This window comes from Ornithorhynchus anatinus, chromosome 21 (assembly GCF_004115215.2).
Source record: "Ornithorhynchus anatinus isolate Pmale09 chromosome 21, mOrnAna1.pri.v4, whole genome shotgun sequence".
Classification (NCBI taxonomy): domain Eukaryota; kingdom Metazoa; phylum Chordata; class Mammalia; order Monotremata; family Ornithorhynchidae; genus Ornithorhynchus; species Ornithorhynchus anatinus.
The window spans coordinates 13,133,396-13,152,839 of NC_041748.1; the positions used below are offsets into that span (position 1 = coordinate 13,133,396).

General features: G+C 44.7%; 1 protein-coding gene across 21 annotated transcripts in view; it reads left to right on the top strand.

Moving 5' to 3' along the window:
* The window catches only part of AFDN (afadin, adherens junction formation factor), a 205,062-nt gene that overhangs the window by 72,990 nt on the left and 112,628 nt on the right, over positions 1-19,444 (top strand). For 14 of the 21 annotated variants that reach the window (XM_029049191.2, XM_029049203.2, XM_029049210.2 and 11 more), the window contains exons 3-6: positions 3,138-3,253; positions 6,631-6,794; positions 10,192-10,352; positions 10,487-10,644. In XM_029049191.2, coding sequence (XP_028905024.1) covers positions 3,138-3,253; positions 6,631-6,794; positions 10,192-10,352; positions 10,487-10,644 — 599 coding nt within the window. The remainder of the gene's footprint in view (positions 1-3,137; positions 3,254-6,630; positions 6,795-10,191; positions 10,353-10,486; positions 10,645-19,444) is intronic. The other 7 variants (XM_029049192.2, XM_029049204.2, XM_029049205.2 and 4 more) reach the window with 3 other exon arrangements.

Genomic DNA, 19,444 nt, shown 5'->3' on the forward strand with positions numbered 1-19,444 from the left:
TTTCCTGCCCACAATGAGCTTGTAATCTCGAGGAAGAGGCTCCAGGGTGCTGGTTGGAGTCTGGACTCTGTCTTTCTCAGCCCTCGCCACTTTTGCACAGCCTTGCACCTTGGGAGCTCACAGAGGAGGGTTCCGCCACGTTTATCTTTACATCAGTCAGTGGTATTTATTGAGCATTTCCTACGTGCAGGGCATCTTGAATTTTACACGATGCCAGATCCTTCTTAATCCCTCACTTGGGAACGCAGGGAGGCAAGTGTTTTGAGAGAACGTGTCGGGACGAGAAGGCTCACTGACGTTTGCTTAAAGAAAAGATGCCTTAAAGCATCCTTGTTAGAATTCTAACGGTGTTCCCTTGTGGGGTCATCTCGTGGTGTTGGATTTTTCTGCAAAAAAAAGCAACCCACCCACCCTCGCTGATTAGAAAACATTTATGACATCTAGGAAGATCGTGTGCGGATCCTGGTTTCACTCTCCGCACTTCTCCTGCAACTCTCTATCAATAGTACCTTGACCAGATTGAGGACTTGACTGATTTCCGGGAAGTATTTTTTGGGCCAGCCGGTTGTTTAGATGGTTGACAGTCACTCTGCTAGGACCAGTGAACAGAAGAGACCCCATCCACGTTAATTTTTTTTGGACAAGACCCAGTTGCTTTTCTCATACAGAAGGACAATGTGCCTACCTATCTCCAGATTACCAGATTTTACCCAGTGGATCAGCAAGATAGTTGGTGAATTCTTGGCTCAGTGGGTAGAGCACAGGCTTGGGATAAGTATGGGAGTTAAACCCTGAAGCCGCATGGCTTAGTGGATAAAGCGTGGGCCTGGGAGTCAGAAGGACCTGGGTTCTAATCCTGGCTCTCTCACATGTCTACTGTGTGACCTGGGGCAAGCCATTTCATGTCTCCATGTCTCAGTTATCCCATCTGTAAAATGGATATAAGAGAGTGAGACCCATATGAGTCTTGATTCTATTTATCGTGATAATACTGTCTTGTTTTTGTTTCGTTCTGTTATGCTCTGCTGTCTGTCTCCCCCGATTAGACTGTGAGCCCGTCACTGGGCAGGGATTGTCTCTATATGTTGCCGAATTGTACATTGCAAGCGCTTAGTACAGTGCTCTGCACATAGTAAGCGCTCAGTAAATACTATCGAATGAATGAATGTGGGACAGGGACTCTGTCCAACCTGATTAACTTGTATCGTCCCCAGTGCTGAGAACGGGGCTTGGCCCATAGTAAGAGCTAACAAGTACCATTATTATTATTATCCCATTGGGTGCAGTGTGCTGTACTTACCTTTTAGAAAGTAGTAAACAATCAGTGGTATTTATTGAGCATTTGACAGAGGCAGTACAGAAAGTTCCCTTCCCTCAAGGAGCTTCCCCTCCAGTAGGGGAGACAGACATTAAAGTATGTACAAATAGAGTAAGTAAAATAGTAGTACTTTTGTGCTAGAGAGGGCTGATGGGTTTCTACAACTTGGATTGCCAGAAGTTAATCAAGGAAGGCTTGAGGAAGGGGAGAGGATTTCAGGAGGATTTTGAAATTGGGGAGGGCTGAGGTCCGTCAGGTTTGGGAAGGGAGAAAGCTTCATGCAGGGGGAACAGTCCGAGCGAAAGGATTGAGGCAGGAAAATCGAGTAAAGAACAATTAAGTTAGTTTGGAGGAAGAGGTGGTGTAGAGCAAGAGAAAAAGACAGATGTGTAAGGTGGACTGAGTTGGTTTGCAGATATGTAGGGTGAGCTGACTGGGTATAGAGCCAGGAATTTTTGCTTGATGCAGACGGACAGGGAGCCAATGGAGAGTTTTGTTGGGGCGGGACAGAGAGATGGGTGTCAAGTGACTCTCGTGGGTGATCTTTATAGCAGTGGTTGGAAGAGGGAGAGGCAGGAAGCTGGGAGACCAGCAAGGAGCCCGATAGACAAGTGTCGCTGCCATCCCTGCTTCGCCACTTGTCAGCTGTGTGACTGTGGGCAAGTCACTTAACTTCTCTGTGCCTCAGTTACCTCATTTGTAAAATGGGGATTAACTGTGAGCCTCACGTGGGACAACCTGATTACCTTGTATCTACCCCAGCGCTTAGAACAGTGCTCTGCACATAGTAAACGCTTAATAAACATATGATTATCTGACTGGAGTTTGCACTGGGGCGGTAGCTGTTGGGGTGAAGAGGAAGGGGGGGGATCTAGTAGATGTTGTAGAGGAAAAGGGTTAGGATTTTGGCTGGAGATTGAGTGGGTGAGTTGAAGGATGGAGAGGAGTTAAGGATAACTCTGAAGCTTCAGGCCTCAGGTCAGGGAGGGTGGAGTGCTGGCGACGGAGATGGATCATTTTTTGGTGTGGGTATTGTTTTATGGTGTTGGTTTAGCTCATATTATGTGCCAGGCTCTGCATTAATTGCTGAGGTAGATACAAGATAACCGGTTTGGACACAGTCCCTGTCCCACACAGTGCTCGCAGTCTTAATCCCCATTTTACAGATGAGGTCTTTGAGGCCCAGAAAAGTGATGTGATTTACCCAAGGTCACACAGCAGATAGGTAGCGGTGCTGGGATTAAAATCCAGGTCCTCTGATTCCCAGGCCCTCGCTCTTTCTGGTAGGCCGTGCTGCTTCTCTATAATTTGAGGAGTGAGTTGAGGGGGCAAAGATGAGGCATTCTATTTTAGGCGTTCTGTGTTTGAGGTGCCGGTGGGACATTCCAAGCGCCCGTGCCTCGGCAAGAAGGTTAGGGGTGCGGTCAGGCCAAAAGAGGTCGATTTGAGAGTCGTCTGCTTAGAACTAGGCTGAAGCTGGGTGAGTCGAATCAGAGGCCATGAGTCAGAAAAGCAAGCGACCGAAGGAGACAGAGGGATATAGGTCAGAGAGGAAGGACACCCAGGCTCATACCATGGCAGCAGAAGCGAGACCTGTTAGTGAGAGACTACGTGGGTTAGAACCGAGTGGAATCCCTTGGACAAAAGTCGTGACTTGATCTTAACCCGATCCTAGTGTTCATACTGAATCATTTCTGCCAATCTATTGTTCAGAAGAACGGTTCCTGTTTTGGCTAAGTAGAAAGTAGAAATATGGAAGTCGTAGTAATCCATCACAAAATAACCTCCGGTTCTTCATTTTCCTTTTCATGTTTTGAAGAAGAAAGAAGATTGGATATAGATGAAAAGCCTCTGGTCGTTCAGTTAAACTGGAACAAAGATGATCGGGAGGGGAGATTTGTTCTCAAGAATGAAAATGATTCCCTCCCTCCAAAGGTAGGAGCCCCCTGACTTTTCCTAGTGATGCTAATATGTAGCAGAAGCGATATGTGTTAACTGATTAGTACTTTTGAGAAGTTTAATGAAGCCAGCTTACCAAATTCCATTTAATGGGCATTTGCTCATTTTAATGCTATGGGATAAACTGTCGTTATTCTTGTCACAAGTCTCTCTTCCCACAGAAGGTAGGTGATATGACTGCCTCTCCTCTCATCTCCTCCCACCTGCCAGTAGATATACATCTGTCTTACGGGGAGAATCACAGAGTGCCTCTAGCCCATTGATTTTTTTTTCCCAAACACCAAACCTCTTGGTAATTGTTCTAGCCTTTATACTACAGAGTTTTCTTTCTCATTTGATGGTGCTTATTGAGTGCTTGCAGACAACTGTACTAACTGCCTTGAAGAGAACAGTACAGAGAGTCGGCAGACACGTTGCCTACCCACAACCAGCTTACCGTCTAGAATAGTCTCTTTCCTAATTAATTATTTAAGTATTTTTGGTACCATCAGAGTCTTCTTTACAAAGCACCTGGGATTCAGAGGTGTTTTATAAGAAATCCGTTTCTTGAATTAGATATGTTTTCTGCTCACCCTTTTAAAGTCTGAAGTTTGCGTTAGACACCTGTTTTGAGTTTGACCTGTCCTGGAGTCAAAATGTCTACCTTAGCACCTCATTCAGTAGTCACATCCTGGTCCGTAGCATTCATATCAGGGATGGAGAAGTGATAACACTAATTATGAAATTTAAGCACTTACGATGTGCCAGTCACTGAACTAAGCATATGGGTGGATAAAGCAAATTGGGATGGACAGAGTCCCTGTCCCTCGCTGGGCTTATGGTCCCGGTCCCCCTTTTACTGATGAGATAACTGAGGCCCAGAGATATGAAGTGACTTGCCCAGGGTCACACAGCAGACAAGTGGTGGAGCTGGGATTAGAACCCATCACCTCTGACCCCCAGGCCGTGCTCAATCCACTACGCCATGCTGAATTCAGTCCTGGTAAGATAGAAAGTCCCTTAACAGCCTTTCGGGAATGAAAAGTGAGGTTTGACTCCATCCCAGCCTTTAGCTATGGGGACAACCTGGGCCTTTCCTTAAATGGCCTTGGACTCTGGGCCTGACTCCACCCCACCCCCACTCCCACCATGCACCTCTCACCAGAAGAAGCCACAGGGAACTGACAAGGAGGGATTTTTTTGGCTACTTACCCTCCCAGGGCATCAGCCCTCCTCTTCTTCTACTGCCCTGGCCACCTCGGTTCAACCTTCGCCAGACCTTCTTCACTCCCCCGAGTCTAGGAAGCAATGGAGTGTGTGTGTCCAAACGTGTCCATTCAGGTCCCAACTTCCTCTCCTCGGGCCCTTTTCCTGGAATCGGACTGTCCCCTTAGTCCCCCCACCCTCCCACGTAAAGTCCTTTCAGCGGTCACCGGAGGCAGGAGCAGCGGCTGTTCCCTTTGGAAAGTGTTTTCACGTTCACCCTTGATTCAGACGAGGGTGTTTTTCTGGAGCACCTCTTTTACACATTTTAAATCTGGTTACAGCTTTTAAAATAATGCAGATCGACTTATCATTTGCTCTTGACTGCCAACAGAATTCTTTCATTGTCCTTTTGAAATTAAAGCCTTGCTGGAAGGTAATTTCGTATTCACCCGTGATTCAGATGATGGTGCTTTCCTGGCACCTCTCGTACACATTTTAAGTATGATTAAAGCTTTTAAAATAATGCAGATCGATTCATCACTTGGTATTGACTGCCGGCAGAGTTCTTTGTGTCTTTTGAAATTAAAGCCTTTCTGGAAGGTTCATGTTCATGTTCACCCCTGATTCAGATAATGATGTTTTCCTGGGCACCTCTTATACACATTTTAAATTTGATTAGAGCCTTTAAAATAATGCAGATTGATTTATCATTTGGTATTGACTGCCGACAGAATTCTTCCAGTGTCTTTTTGAAATTTAAGCTTTGTAGGAAAGTACTTTCACATTCACCCTGATTCAGATGGTGGTGTTTTCCTGGACACTTCTTGTGCACATTTTAAATCTAGTTAGAGCCTATGAAATAATGCAGATTGCTATATCACTTGCCGACTGCCGACAGAGTTCTTTCGGTGCCTTTTTGAAATTTAAGCTTTGTGGCTATGGGATGTGCCAAGTCGTCAATAAGTTGTATATCACTACCAGAGTTGTCTTTTTACTCTGCTCTTGGGAATCTGTCAGTCACTGGATTTTTTTTGAGTGTTTGTTGTACGCAGAGCCTTTTACTGAGCATTTGGGTGAGTACAATGCAGTGAGAAGCAATTTTTCTTGCTATTATTCTATACCAGAGAATCTCTAAGGTTTTCATGTGTAACCTGACAAGATAGAGATAAGATGGTCAGACGGTGGCTTTCAAGAGATCCCCTGTGAACATCACTTTCCCTATGGCGATTCGCATAAAGCAAGCTTTGGTAATTCAACTCTAATTCCTGCATTTGTAGTTTTCATTCAATCACTCATATTTATTGAGCTCTTAGCGTGTGCAGAGTACAGTACGAAGGGCTCGGAAGATAGGATATAACAGAGTCGGTTGACGTGTTGCCTGCCCACTGGGAAGTTTTCTGCTCGTTCCTTGCATAGGGCGTGTTTTCAGAATTCTCCGTGGTCATTTGTACATAAAGGCCCCAGCTGGCGACTTTCTATTTTGGTGCAGGAACTCGGTCTAATTATCACGGAGAGTTTGGGACATGTATTTGTGTAGCCATCCTGAGGATGTACGTGTTAATGAGCCAAAGAGAATTGCCTTCTTTTCTCCCCAGCTGCTCTGAAGCTCAGGGAGTTGTATTCTTTCCAGTTTGTTGCCGCACCAGAGTTGGGTCTCCAAAGTTGAAAGTAAAACCCAACTTGGGGACTTGTCAGCCGCAGCCAAAGCATTTATGGGCCCAAAGATCCAAGTACATAATTGAAGAAACCCTAAAACCTTGAATTATGTCAACAAGCTTTAGGAAGGAAACCGAAATGTTTAAACTCAGTTTCAAGTAGCTTTAAGTCTTATTTACAGTTGAGTCATCGACTTTCTTCTACTTGTATGTAGATCTTTAATAAGTAGAATAATAAAAATGAAGTAAGATCCTGTCAGGATAGATGATCAACACTTGACTGCAAAGAACATGATTTCCTTTTAATGCACATATTTCCTTTTTTCATAAATCTCTTTGGATGTTCATATTTAGAAATTCTGAATTTTCCCGAGGTTGCTCTTCTCCAGTTTCCCATTTTAATCCTGTCCGGCGTGTTCCCTGGTTCCTGTCGTCCAAATTTTCCAACCTCCGTAATAGCATTAACTATTGATTTGAGGTGGTCGGAGTGGTTATAGCGTTTCTTTTTTTCAGAAGGCTCAGAGCAACGGACCTGAGAAGCAGGAAAAAGAAGGGGTCATCCAGAACTTCAAACGGACTCTGTCCAAAAAGGAAAAGAAGGAGAAGAAGAAGAGGGAGAAGGAGGCACTGCGGCAGGCATCTGATAAAGATGACAGGCCTCTGCAGGGAGATGATGTGTAAGTTTCATTATGCCACTACTTCACTCAAAGAATTAAGATCTTATGGCTCCAATCCTTATCCGTGGTGGTTGCTCGTCAGAATAAAAAAAAACACAACCCAAAAACAACGTATTCAGGCCAGTGGAAGTGAAATATCCTCTTTTCATTCCTCCTCCTTCTCATTCTCCTTCCTTCCCTTCCCAAGAATATAGTGTAATAATGTTGGTATTTGTTAAGCGCTTACTATGTGCACATAGTAGAGCACTGTTCTAAGCCCTGGGGTAGATACAGGGTAATCAGGTTGTCCCACGTGAGGCTCACGGTTAATCCCCATTTTACAGATGAGGTAACTGAGGAACAGAGAAGTGAAGTGACTTGCCCACAGTCACACAGCTGACAAATGGCAGCAAAAACACCTGCAGAAATGCTCTGGGCGAGTCACTCTCCTTCTTAAAAACCTCCAGTGGTTGCCTATCAACCTCCGCACGAAACAAAAACTTCTCACTCTAGGCCACAAGGCTCTCCATCACCTTGCCTCCTCCTACCTCTCCTCCCTTCTCTCTTTCTACTGCCCACCCCGCACGCTCCACTGCTCTTCCACCCACCTCCTCACCGTCCCCCATTCTAGCCTATCCCGCCGTCGACCCCTGGGCCACGTCCTCCCACTGTCCTGGAACGCCCTCCCCCCTCACCTCCGCCAAACTAATTCTCTTCCCCTCTTCAAAGCCCTACTTAGAGCTCACCTCCCCCAGGAGGCCTTCCCAGACTGAGCTTCCCCTTTTCCCTCTGCTCCCCCCACCCCCCCTTCACCTCCCCTCAGCTAAGCCCTCTTTTCCCCCCTTTCCCTCTGCTCCTCCCCCTCTCCCTTCCCTTCCCCTCAGCACTGTGCTCGTCTGCTCATTTGTATATATTTTTATTACCCTATTTATTTTGTTAATGAGATGTGCATCACCTTGATTCTATTTATTGCTGTTGTTTTAATGAGATGTACATCCCCTTGATTCTATTGCTATTGTTTTTGTCCGTCTGTCTCCCCCGATTAGACTGTAAGCCCGTCACTGGGCAGGGACTGTCTCTATCTGTTGCTGATCTGTACATTCCAAGCACTTCGTACAGTGCTCTGCACATAGTAAACGCTCAATAAATACTATTGAATGAAATGGCAGAGCCGGGATTCAAACCCATGACTTCTGACTCCCAAGCCCGGGCTCTTTCCACTGAGCCACGCTGCTTCTAGTATGGCAAGATTGTCCCTATGCCCCTGTATTGCTTCTGATAAGGAATGGAGGAGCAGTTTGTAGTGGAAAGAGCCCGGGCCTCAGAGAACCTGGGTTCTAATCCCATCTCTGCTGCTTCACGGCTATGTAACCTCAGCACGTCACTTCCCTTCACTCTGCTTACGTCTTCCTGTCTGTAAAATGGAGGTTTCAATACTTAATCTCTTTCTCACTTAAACTCTGCCTGTCTCCCCTCCCACCCTCCCCTAGACTGTGAGCTCATTGTGAGCAGGGAATGTCTGTTTATTGTTGTATTGTACTTTCCCAAGCACTTAGTACAGTGCTTGGCACAGAATAAGCATTTAACAAATACCATTATCATTTATTATTCTCATGATGATGATAATTATGCTAGCCCTGGACACCCCAGTTTCCTTAAATATTGGAGCTCAGCGCAGTGCAGACCTTACTCTAAGCACTCAGTACAGCGCTCTGCACACGGTAAGTGCTCAATAAATACGATTGAATGAATGTTGGTGCTGAGCAGAGTTAGGAATGAGCCTTTTAGGGTATTGATTTTCTTCTTCTCCCAGATGTAGACCTAGCCAAAAAGATAATTAGGGTGAATAGATTCATCAGTCAGTCGTCCTATTTGTTGAGCTCTTACTTTGAGCAGAGCTCTGTACTAAGCACTTAAGAGAGTACAATATAACAGAGTTGGTAGGTGCGATCCCTGCCCACAGCGAGCTTCCAGTTTAGATGTGGGGAGACAGATGTTAATACAAATAAATTATGGATATGTACCTAAGTGCTGAAGGGCTGAGGGAGGGATGAATGGAGTAAATAAGGGCATTGCAGAAGGGAATGGGAGAAGAGGATAGGGGAGCTTATCAGGGAAGGCCTCTTGGAGGAGGTGGGCTTTGAAGGTGGGGAAAGTAATTATCGGTTGGATATGAAGAGGAAGGATGCGGACGAGAGGTCGACGGCAAGACAGACGAGATCGAGGTACAGTGAGAAGGTTAGCGTTAGAGGAACGAAGTGGGCAGGCTGGATTGTAGGAGGGGAGCAGTGAGCTGAGGTAGGAGGGGGCAAGGGGATTGACTGCTTTGAAGCCAACGGTGAGGAGTTTTTGTTTGATGTGGAGGTGGATGGGAAACCCACTGGAGTTTTTTGAGGAGTGGGGGCAACATGTTCTGAAGGTTTTTGTGGAAAAACGATCCGGGCGGCCGAGGAAGTATGGACTGGAGAGGGGAGAGACAGGAGGCTGGGGGGATCAGCCAAGAAGATGAAATACTAATCAAGGCATGATAGAATAAATGGTTAGATTTAACATGGTAGCAGCTTGAATGAAGAGGAAAGGGTGAGTTTTAGCAATGTTGTGAAGGTTGAACTGACAGGATTTTGTGATAGATTGAATATGTGGGTTGAATGATGGAGATGAGTCAACAGTTCATTCATTCATTTAATTGTATTTATTGAGCACTTACTGTGGGCAGAGCACTGTACTAAGCACTTGGAAAGTTCAATTAGGCAACAGAGACCATCCCTACCCAACAACGGGCTCACAGTCTAGAAGAAGGGAGACTGACAACCAAACAAAACAAGTAGGCAACGATGATGCCGAGGTTAAGGGCTTGTGAGACAGGAAGGAAGGTGGTGCTGTGAACAGTGACGGGAAAATCATGGGGAGGACAGGAGTTGGGTGGGAAGATTAGGAGTTCTGTTTTGGACATGATAAGTTGGAAGTGTCAGTGTGACATCCAAGTAGAGATGTCCTGAACGGAGGAGGAAATGCAGGGCTGGAGAGAGGGAGAGAGGTCAGGGCTGGAGAGGTAGATATGGGAATCATCTCTCCCGAGATGGTAGTTGAACCCATGGAAGCTAATGAGTTCTCCGAGGGAGTCAGCGGGTATAGATGGAGAATAGAATGGACCCAGAAAAGGACAGGAGCATTTGAACTCTGTGATTTTTGCCCTTCACAACTCTAAGCATTTATTTTACATTTTAGTTATTGCACATTATCCTTTCATTTGAAGCACATGTCCTACAAACCATGGTTTAATTCACTAAATTAAGTTGTCAAAAAGAACTTTGCCCCGTTACTTTTAAATAACCTCTTGGCTGTACATCCAGCGTTTTAAAATACACTTTCCATCTCGTTCGGCGGTGATGGCATTTGGTTTCATTCCTTTTGGCAGCGAGAACTCCCGCCTTGCCGCCGAGGTATACAAAGATATGCCCGAAACCAGTTTTACCCGCACAATATCCAATCCGGAGGTGGTCATGAAGCGGCGGAGGCAGCAGAAACTGGAGAAAAGGATGCAGGAGTTCCGAAGCTCAGATGGGCGTCCCGATTCTGGTAGGGGCTTCAATCTCTCTCGGCTTCATGTTTTCAAAGATGGCAAGGGAATTTTCTATGCCTGACAGCCCCTCGTCTGTGTCTGATAACATAAAATGATGTGTTACGTACACCGAAGTTTTCTGTTTTTTCAGGCGGAACACTGAGAATTTACGCAGACAGTTTAAAACCAAATATCCCCTACAAGACAATCCTCCTGTCTACTACGGACACCACAGACTTTGCTGTTGCAGAAGCTTTGGAAAAGTATGGCTTGGAAAAGGAAAACCCCAGAGATTACTGTATTGCCCGGGTAAGTGGTTTTTCTAACACCCCCGCCTAAACCTGGATTAAATTAAAGAGAAGTTTATTTTGGAACAGGAGCATTTTACTTGGTTTTCAAAAGTATATTGAAAGGAATTAGAGCTCAGAAGAGAGTGTGTGTAATAACAACCCTTAATATGGAGTGTTTTCCATATGCAGAGCACTGTACTAAGCGCTTGGGGGAGGACAGTAGAGTAGGTGAGCACCATCCCTGTTCAAAACGAGCTTAGGGTCTGTGGGGGAAGACAGACTTCAAATATATATATATATAGATATAGATATAGATATAGATATAGATGTACATATGTGCTGTGGGTTGAAAATCAAAGTTCTTAGGAAGTACAGACCCAAGTGTGTAAGGTAATTGAGAAAGGAGGGTAAATAGGGGAATTGAGAGGTTAGTCAGAGAAGACCTCTTGGAAGAGATATTATTTTAGTAGAATTTTGAAGATGGGGAAAATGATGGTCTGTCAGATATACACGGGGAGGGAATTTCAGGGCAGAGGGAGGCTGTGGGCAAGGAGCCAGCGGTGAGCTAGATGAGTTTGAGGTACAGTGAGTAAGTGGGCGGTAAAGGAATCAAGTCTGTGGGTTGGGTGATAGTAGGAGGTAAGATAGGAAGGGAGAGCTGATTGATGGTAAGGAGATTCTGTTTCATTCATTTATTCATTCAGTCGTATTTCTTGAGCGCTTACTGTGTGCTGACCACTGTACTAAGTGCTTGGAAGAGTACATAAAACGAAAATAAACAGACATATTCCCTGCCCTTAATAAGGTTACAGTAATCTATGGGGGTGGGGGCACACATTAACATAAATTTACAGATACGTACACAAATGCTGTGGTGCCAGAAAGAAGGTGAACGAAGGGAGCCAGTCGAGGCGATGCGGCAGGGTGTAGGAGAAGAGAAAATGGGGGCTCAGTCAGGGAAGACCTCTTGGAGATGTGCCCGCAAGGCTTTGAAGGTGGAGAGAGTAATCGTCCTTCGGATTTGAGGAGGGCGGGGGTTCCAGGAGGGACGTGGGTGGAAATGGATGGACAGCCATTGAAGGTTCTTGAGGAGCGGGAAGCCGTGAACTGAACCTTTTTGTAGAAAAATGATCCGGACAGCAGAGTGAGATGTGACCTGGAGTGGGGAAAGACAGGAGGCAGGGAGTTCCGCAGGGAAGGTGATTGAATAGTCAAGGTGGGTTATGATAAGTGATAAATAATGGAAGTAGTGAGGTCTGTTGGATCGAGCATGGGCCTGGGACTCAGAGATCGTGGGTTCTAATTGTGGTTCTACCACTTGTCTGCCATGTGACCTTGGGCAAGCCAATTCACTTCTCTTTACCTCATTTATTTCATCTGTAAAATGGGGATTAAGACTGTGAGCCCCTTGTGGGGCAGGGACTGTGTCCAACCCGATTAGCTTGTATCTGCCCCAGCGCTTAGAGCAGTGCTTGGCTCATAGTAAGCATTTAACAAATACCACTACTGTTTTTGTTATTATTTTTGTTATTATCACTATTAGTGCTTGGACCTGCATGGTAGCAGTTTGGATGCAGACGAAGGGGTGGATTCTAGAGATGTTGTGAAGGGAAAAACAACAGGGTATAGTGACAGGCCGAATAAGCAGTTTGAGATGGATGAGTTGAGGATAATGCCAAGGCTATGGGTTTTAAGATAGGGAGGATAGTCGTGTTTTCTACAATGATGGGAAGGTCATGGGGAGATGATTCTTTGGATGGGAAAATGAAGAGTTCTATTTTGGATATGTTAGGTTTGCGGTGTCTCCAGGACACTCAAGTAGAAGTGTCCTGAAGCAAGAGGAGATGTAAGGTTGCAAAGGAGAGACGTCAGAGCTGGAGATGTAGATATGGGAATTATCTGCAAAGAGTTGGTTGTTGAAGATGTGGGAGTGAATGAATGAATTCTCCAAGGGAGTGGGTGTAGATGGGGATTCATTCAGTTGGTTTTTTTTTTTCATTTAATCGTGTTTACTGAATGTGTCTGTGTGCAGAGCACTGTACTAAGGGCTGGCTTGGAAAGCACAGTGCGGCAGCAAATAGAGACGATCCCTACCCTACAACGGGCTCACAGTCTAGAAGAGGGGAGACAGACAACAAAACAGAACAAGTAGACAGGACCTAAAACTGAGCCGTGAGAGTCTCCCAGAGTTAGTGGGTGGGAGGCAGAGGAGGCATCTGTCAAAGAGACTGAGAAGGGAGGGGTCAGAGAGATAGGAAAAACAGGAGAGGACGGTGGCAGTGAAGACAAGGGGGAATTTGCTAAGCATTCACTCTGTGCCAGGCACTGTACTGAGCCAATCAGGCAGTCAGATCAAACAGTCCCTGTCTTACACAGGGCTCATAGACTAAGGGAGAGGAAGTATAGGTATTAAATCCCCACTTTACAGATGAGAGGACTGAGGCACAGAAAAATTAAATGATGTGCCCAAGACTACACAGCAGATCACACAGCAAACAAGTGGCGGGGACAGGATTAGAACCCATGTCCTGTGACTCCCAGGCCTATGCTCTTCCCTATAGGCCACGCTGCTTCTGACATATATTTGGGGATTAGAACCCTGGTCCTCTGACGCCCAGGCCGTGCTCTTTCCCATGATGTTTTCACGCAATTTCAAATTTTTTTCATTACCCTCTCACATTGCCAAAGATAATGAAATGACAAACGATGTTTCCTTTTTTATCAGTAGGGATTAGTAATAATAACAGTAATAATAATATTGGTATTTGTTACGCACTTACTGTATGTTAGGTACTGTACTAAATGCTGGGTCGATACAAGCAAATCAGATTAGACACAGTCCTTGTCCTATAGGGAACTCACAGTCCTAATCCCCATTTTACAGATGAGGGAACTGAGGCTCAGGAAGTGACGTGCCCAAGGTCACACAGGAGACAAGTGGCGGAGCCGAGATTAGAACCCAGGTCCTTCTGACTCCCAGGCCCGTGCTCTTATCCCCTAGGCCATGCTGCTTCTAAGCCATATGGTGTGAGCATTAATGAAATATTGATTGCCCTTAACAGGCCTGCTCATATCTCAAATTATATTAAAACAAATATGATAAAAGCCGAAGCTTTCCAGTGGCATTATGATCATCATTTTAGATGTCTTCCTATCTAAGAAGTGGAGATGCACACTGTGGAGACTTATTTATGATGCAGGCAGAGTGTGTACTTGAATCTTCTTCGTTAGTAAAGCATTGTAGTAGAAGGTTACGCTGAAAGAACTGAGGCTGTATTGTCCCATGAAATTTAGTTGTCTCTCCATACTGAATTATAATCCCAGTAAAGGTCACAGACCTAATGAATCAAAGGAAGATTTTTGACTTATTCTCCGGAGCTGTTGAGTATTGAAAAATGAGTTCTTCTTGCATCAATATCACTTACCCTCACACTTGAAATGTCAGTAGTGTGAGATAAAATGAGTAAAACATGACATTATATAGTAATGAAAAAGCCGATGGTATAATTCTGGAAAATGAGACTTGTCGGCAGTAATTGATATGATCTGATGATTTAGATGGTTGGCATTTACTTTAGCTATTCAGTTGCCTTTCAAAACCGTGCACTGAGGTAGATAAAATGAAGAGCCCTGAGTGTGTGTGTGTTTTGAATTTTCATATGAAACACTCAAATGCCCAGAATAAATGCTTAATTTTGGATACATCTGCCTTCCATTGTGCGTGACGCATTGAGACCTATTTTCATTTGCGTAGTGGTGCTTCTTGCGCCCGACAACCCACAGCGCCTGTTGAGTTATTTGCAGCCTTTTGTACAAAGTCAACGTAACCCATCCGCCTGGGCCTTTTCCGTAGGATTCAACTCTCCTTAAGATCAGCCAACATTACCCATTTGAAAAGAGTTCTGCCATTTCGGTGTTGCGAAAGTCATTCAGCACCCATTCACCTCGGGTGAATTGTGTAGTTGGCACATTCATGTCAAGATTAAACTTCTTTATTTTTATAGCTCTAGAAAAGTATGATTTAGAAAAGGAAAACCCGAACGATAGCTTTATTGACCATGTAAGATTGTCTCATTAGTCCCCACGTTGTCTGCATCTGTTTTTAGTTGTTGCATGTTTCTGTTTATTTCTTTAAACTGCATAACCATCATTAAATATTAGGCAAAATATTCTGTTATTAAGAGCCATGTTTTCATATTTATATTCATTTACATCAAAACACAGAGACCTGTACTAGAGACTTGTGAATGTATAAAACATATCAAAGCCGTGATCCCTCCCATGCTCTAAATGGAGAATTCATGCCCTAAATGGAGAAACAAATTGATGAATAGATTTTAGTGATGAATAAACAAATTGGTAAATACATGAAGGTTGAGGCAGAAGGTGAGGGGATGAGGAGATTTCTTCTCCCCTTTTTAGGTATTTTTTGGCACGGCCATGAGGAACAGCGTTCCAGACAGGGCGTGGGAGGCAGGAAAGTAAAGAACAAGGGCTAGGTTTGCCTGGAAAGAGCGAAGGACACAAATTAGGATGTCACACCGTAAGCTTCTTGTGGGCAGGGAGCACATCTACCTACTCAGTTACATTGTACTCTCCCAAGTGCTTAATACAGTGCTCCGCACATGGTAAGTGTTCAAGAAGTGCGATCGATTGATTGAATAGTAAAATGGAAGCTGCTAATGTAGCGCCTCGAAGCACTGGGTCTTCTGAATAATATTCTATAAATAAACCCCCGCAAGATTTGAATCTAGCTTTAAAATAGTAGATACACTCCTTTGGGCTTGTGGGCACCGTCATCCCAGGAATAGATGGGCTTAAACCAGTTTCCATTAAGGATGATGGGGTAGGACAAAAGTTTCTCTTCTTCCAGCAGGGATCAAGAGTATTGAAAAAGACACGGTGTTTCCTAACAAAGCAGACCCCATGAGTATAACCCGGAGTATAACCTCCGCACGAAACAAAAACTTCTCACTCTAGGCTTCAAGGCTCTCCATCACCGTGCCCCCTCCTACCTCTCCTCCCTTCTCTCTTTCTACCGCCCACCCCGCACGCTCCGCTCCTCTGCCGCCCACCTCCTCACCGTCCCCCGTTCTCGCCTATCCCGCCGTTGACCCCGGGCCACGTCCTCCCGCGGTCCTGGAACGCCCTCCCTCCTCACCTCCGCCAAACTAATTCTCTTCCCCTCTTCAAAACCCTACGTAGAGCTCACCTCCTCCAAGAGGCCCTCCCAGACTGAGCTCCCCCTTTCCCCTCTTCCCTCTGCTCCCTCTCTACCCCCCTTCACCTCCCCTCAGCTAAGCCCTCTTTTCCCCCCTTTCCCTCTGCTCCTCCCCCTCTCCCTTCCCCTCCCCTTAGCACTGTACTCGTCCCCTCAACTGTATATATTTTCATTACTTATTTATTTTGTTAATGAGATGTACATCACCTTGATTCTGTTTATTTGCTATTGTTTTAATGAGATGTTCATCCCCTTGATTCTATTTATTGCTCTTGTTCTTGTCTGTCTGTCTCCCCCAATTAGACTGTAAACCCGTCAATGGGCAAGGACTGTCTCTATCTGTTGCCGACTTGTTCATTCCAAGAGCTTAGTACAGTGCTCTGCACATAGTAAGCGCTCAATAAATACTATTGAATGAATAGTAAGCACTCAGTGAATCCTATTGAATGAATGAATGGATGAATGAACCCATTTAAAAATGGAATCATCCAGAGACATGAAAATGACCTCACTTTTCATTCATTCAGTCGTATTTATTGAGCACTTACTGTTTGCAAAGCATTGTACCAAGCGCTTGGGCAAATACAACAGACTCATTCCCTTCACACAATGAGCTTGCAACCTAGAGGAGACAATAATATCAATAAATAATTTACAGATATGTGCATAAGTTCTGTGGGGTTGGGTGGCTGGCTCACCTGGGTGAAGTTTGGATGTGGTCACTAATGCAGTGTTCGATTTGGATTAGCACAGTCTCCCTTTTATTTCTGTTTCATTCCTTTTAACAATTTCATATTCCATCCTCCCAGGAAGGGGAAGAGCTTGGGAGAGGAGATGAAATTCAGCCTAGTCAATTTAGTAATCAACAGTTGGAATTAACAGTAGAATGAGATGTTTTCAGTGTCTCAGTTTCATGTTTTGATGCCCTACCCTTCTCCATTAGCCTGGAAAAATCACAAATTGAATGTATTGGCTTTCATTCAGGAGTCCTAAGCACATCATAAACCCATAAATAATTGCCTCTGTATGTGTGGGAGAGGAGGGAATATGCACAGGAACATATATATATATATATATATATATATATATATATATATATATATATATATTCACATATATACATATATATTTACACTTATGTCCATATATCTACTCACACACACACCGCCCTCCCTCCCCCACATATATGTACATATATACATATAAGGATTCCTTTGTTTTTCATTCATTCATTCAGCTGTATTTATTGAGTGCTTACTGTGTGCTAAGCACTGTTTTGAGTGCTTGGGAGAGTTCAGGATAACAATAAATAGACCCACTCCTTGTCCACAGCAAGCTCACAGTCTAGAGCAGGAGACCAGTAGATATCCTGACAGATCATGACGTGGATTGAGCCTAAAATCCAATTCTGATATAGAGAATTCCCTAGGCTGGCTGAAATGATGCATCTCTTTTTGTTCGAGTACTTCCACTCCTGCTTGGAGAATCTCCTGTTTTGGTGTCAGCCCTTCCACATTTATTCCTTCTGTTGAGGCGAGAAGACCATTTCCAGGTAGATATTCAACTATTAGAACAGCAAGTTTTAATAATAATAACAATTATTATTATTAAAGTTATTAGCAGCGTGGCTCAGTGAAAAGAGCCTGGGCTTCGGAGTCAGAGGTCATGAGTTCGACTCCCGGCTCTGCCACTTGTCAGCTGTGTGACTGTGGGCAGGTCACTTCGCTTCTCTGTGCCTCAGTTACCTCATCTGTAAAATGGGGATTAAGACCGTGAGCCCCACGTGGGACAACCTGATTACCCTGTATCTACCCCAGCGCTTAGAACAGTGCTCTGCCCATAGTAAGCGCTTAACAAATACCAACATTATTATTATTATTATTACTATTCGTTAAGTACTCACTATGTACCAGGCACTCTACTAAGCACAGGGGTGGAAACAAGCAAATCAGGTTGGACACAGTGCCTGTCCCACATGGGATCTTACATCTTAAATCACATCTTAATTATTAGCGGTAACTAATAATAATAATGATAATGTTGGTATTTGTTAAGCGCTTACTATGTGCAGAGCACTGTTCTAAGCGCTGGGGTAGACACAGGAGAATCAAGTTGTCTCACGTGGGGCATACAGTCTTAATCCCCATTTTACAGATGAGGTAACTGAGGCACAGAGAAGTTGTGACTCGCCCAAGGTCACACAGAAGACAAATAACGGAGCTGGGATTAGAACCCGTGACCTTCTGACTCCCGAGACCGTGTTCTATCAACTACGGCATGACCCTGGCCCTCAGGGGGAGAGAGAGAGAAAAAAACAATTATGCCCACCACCCAACCTGTATAGACCCCGCAACAAATCCTGATTAATGTGGCACCTTCAAAGGGAGAATTTTCCCTTTCCTTTCCCCACTGATCTAGTTCTTTACATGGGAGCATCCTGGTCCATTTTCCAGCAGGGAATGGCAAGCCTCTGCCATGTCTGCCCATCAGGGACAGAAGAAGCTTGAGGTGGGGAATTTACCAATTCCCCAGATTTTATATATCTGGGCAGGAGGTCACCATTTTGCCCCCATCTGCCCCAGGGGAAGAGTAAAGAGTGGCTTGGGATAGCACATTGCAGTCATGGCTGCCCCATTATGACACGACCCCTTTAGGTCTCAGCAAGTTGGAAAGCTGGAACGGACCTTGTGTCTTCAGAAAAGGGCTTAGAAGATGCCCGCTCGTTTCAAGAATTACATGGGTATCCTAAATGGCAACGTCTCTGCAGACTTGTAATGGCCATGAGCCATTTTTCAGCTGCTTCTCATTTTCCCTCTCTTTGATGAAAACCCAGTTATTCAGACACCTAAGAGATCCCCTTGTCAACTCAAAAACCCATGGTCTAGCCTAGCCACCAAATGAAAATGAAGAAAATAACTTAAAATAGACACAAGGATTTGCTAAGTGCATGGATAGAAAACAGCTTATGAAATTGGAAGTGAAGGATTAGAATGATTAGCCGCTTTTCAGGACAGAAAATGCTAAGTAATTGGGTCCCAGAGGGATTGGTGCTGGGATGGATTTTATTTAACAGTCCCCGATGCTCTGGAGGAAGGAGTCCCCCGCTGAATTTCCTAATTGGGCGTTTTTTTTTTCAGATGATGGAATGCAGGGCTAAAAGGGAAAAACGACTGGAAAACCTCATCAGGTCAAATTCAGGGCAGGAAAGGGACCTTAGAATAAACAAGCGCAATCTATCTACAGAAAAATAATTGCCAGTGCAACTTGATGAAATTAGGGTCATTGTTGGCCATTCCGCACCACATGAGCAGGGAATGTGTCCGTTTATTGTTGTATTGTACTCTCCCAAGTACTTTGAACAGTGTTTGGCACACAGTGCGTCCTCAGTAAATATGATTGAATGAATCAATTTTTGATCCAGGGCGTGGTGGCAGCCAACAAGGCTCAGGAAGTGCCGCGTCTCCTCAGAAAGGAATGGAAAATCGAACCAAAAGCGTGATTCTAGCATAGAAGACTGTGAGCCCGCCATTGGACAGGGATTGTCTCTATCTGTTGCCGAATTGTACGTTCCAAGCGCTTCGCACAGTGGTCTGCACAT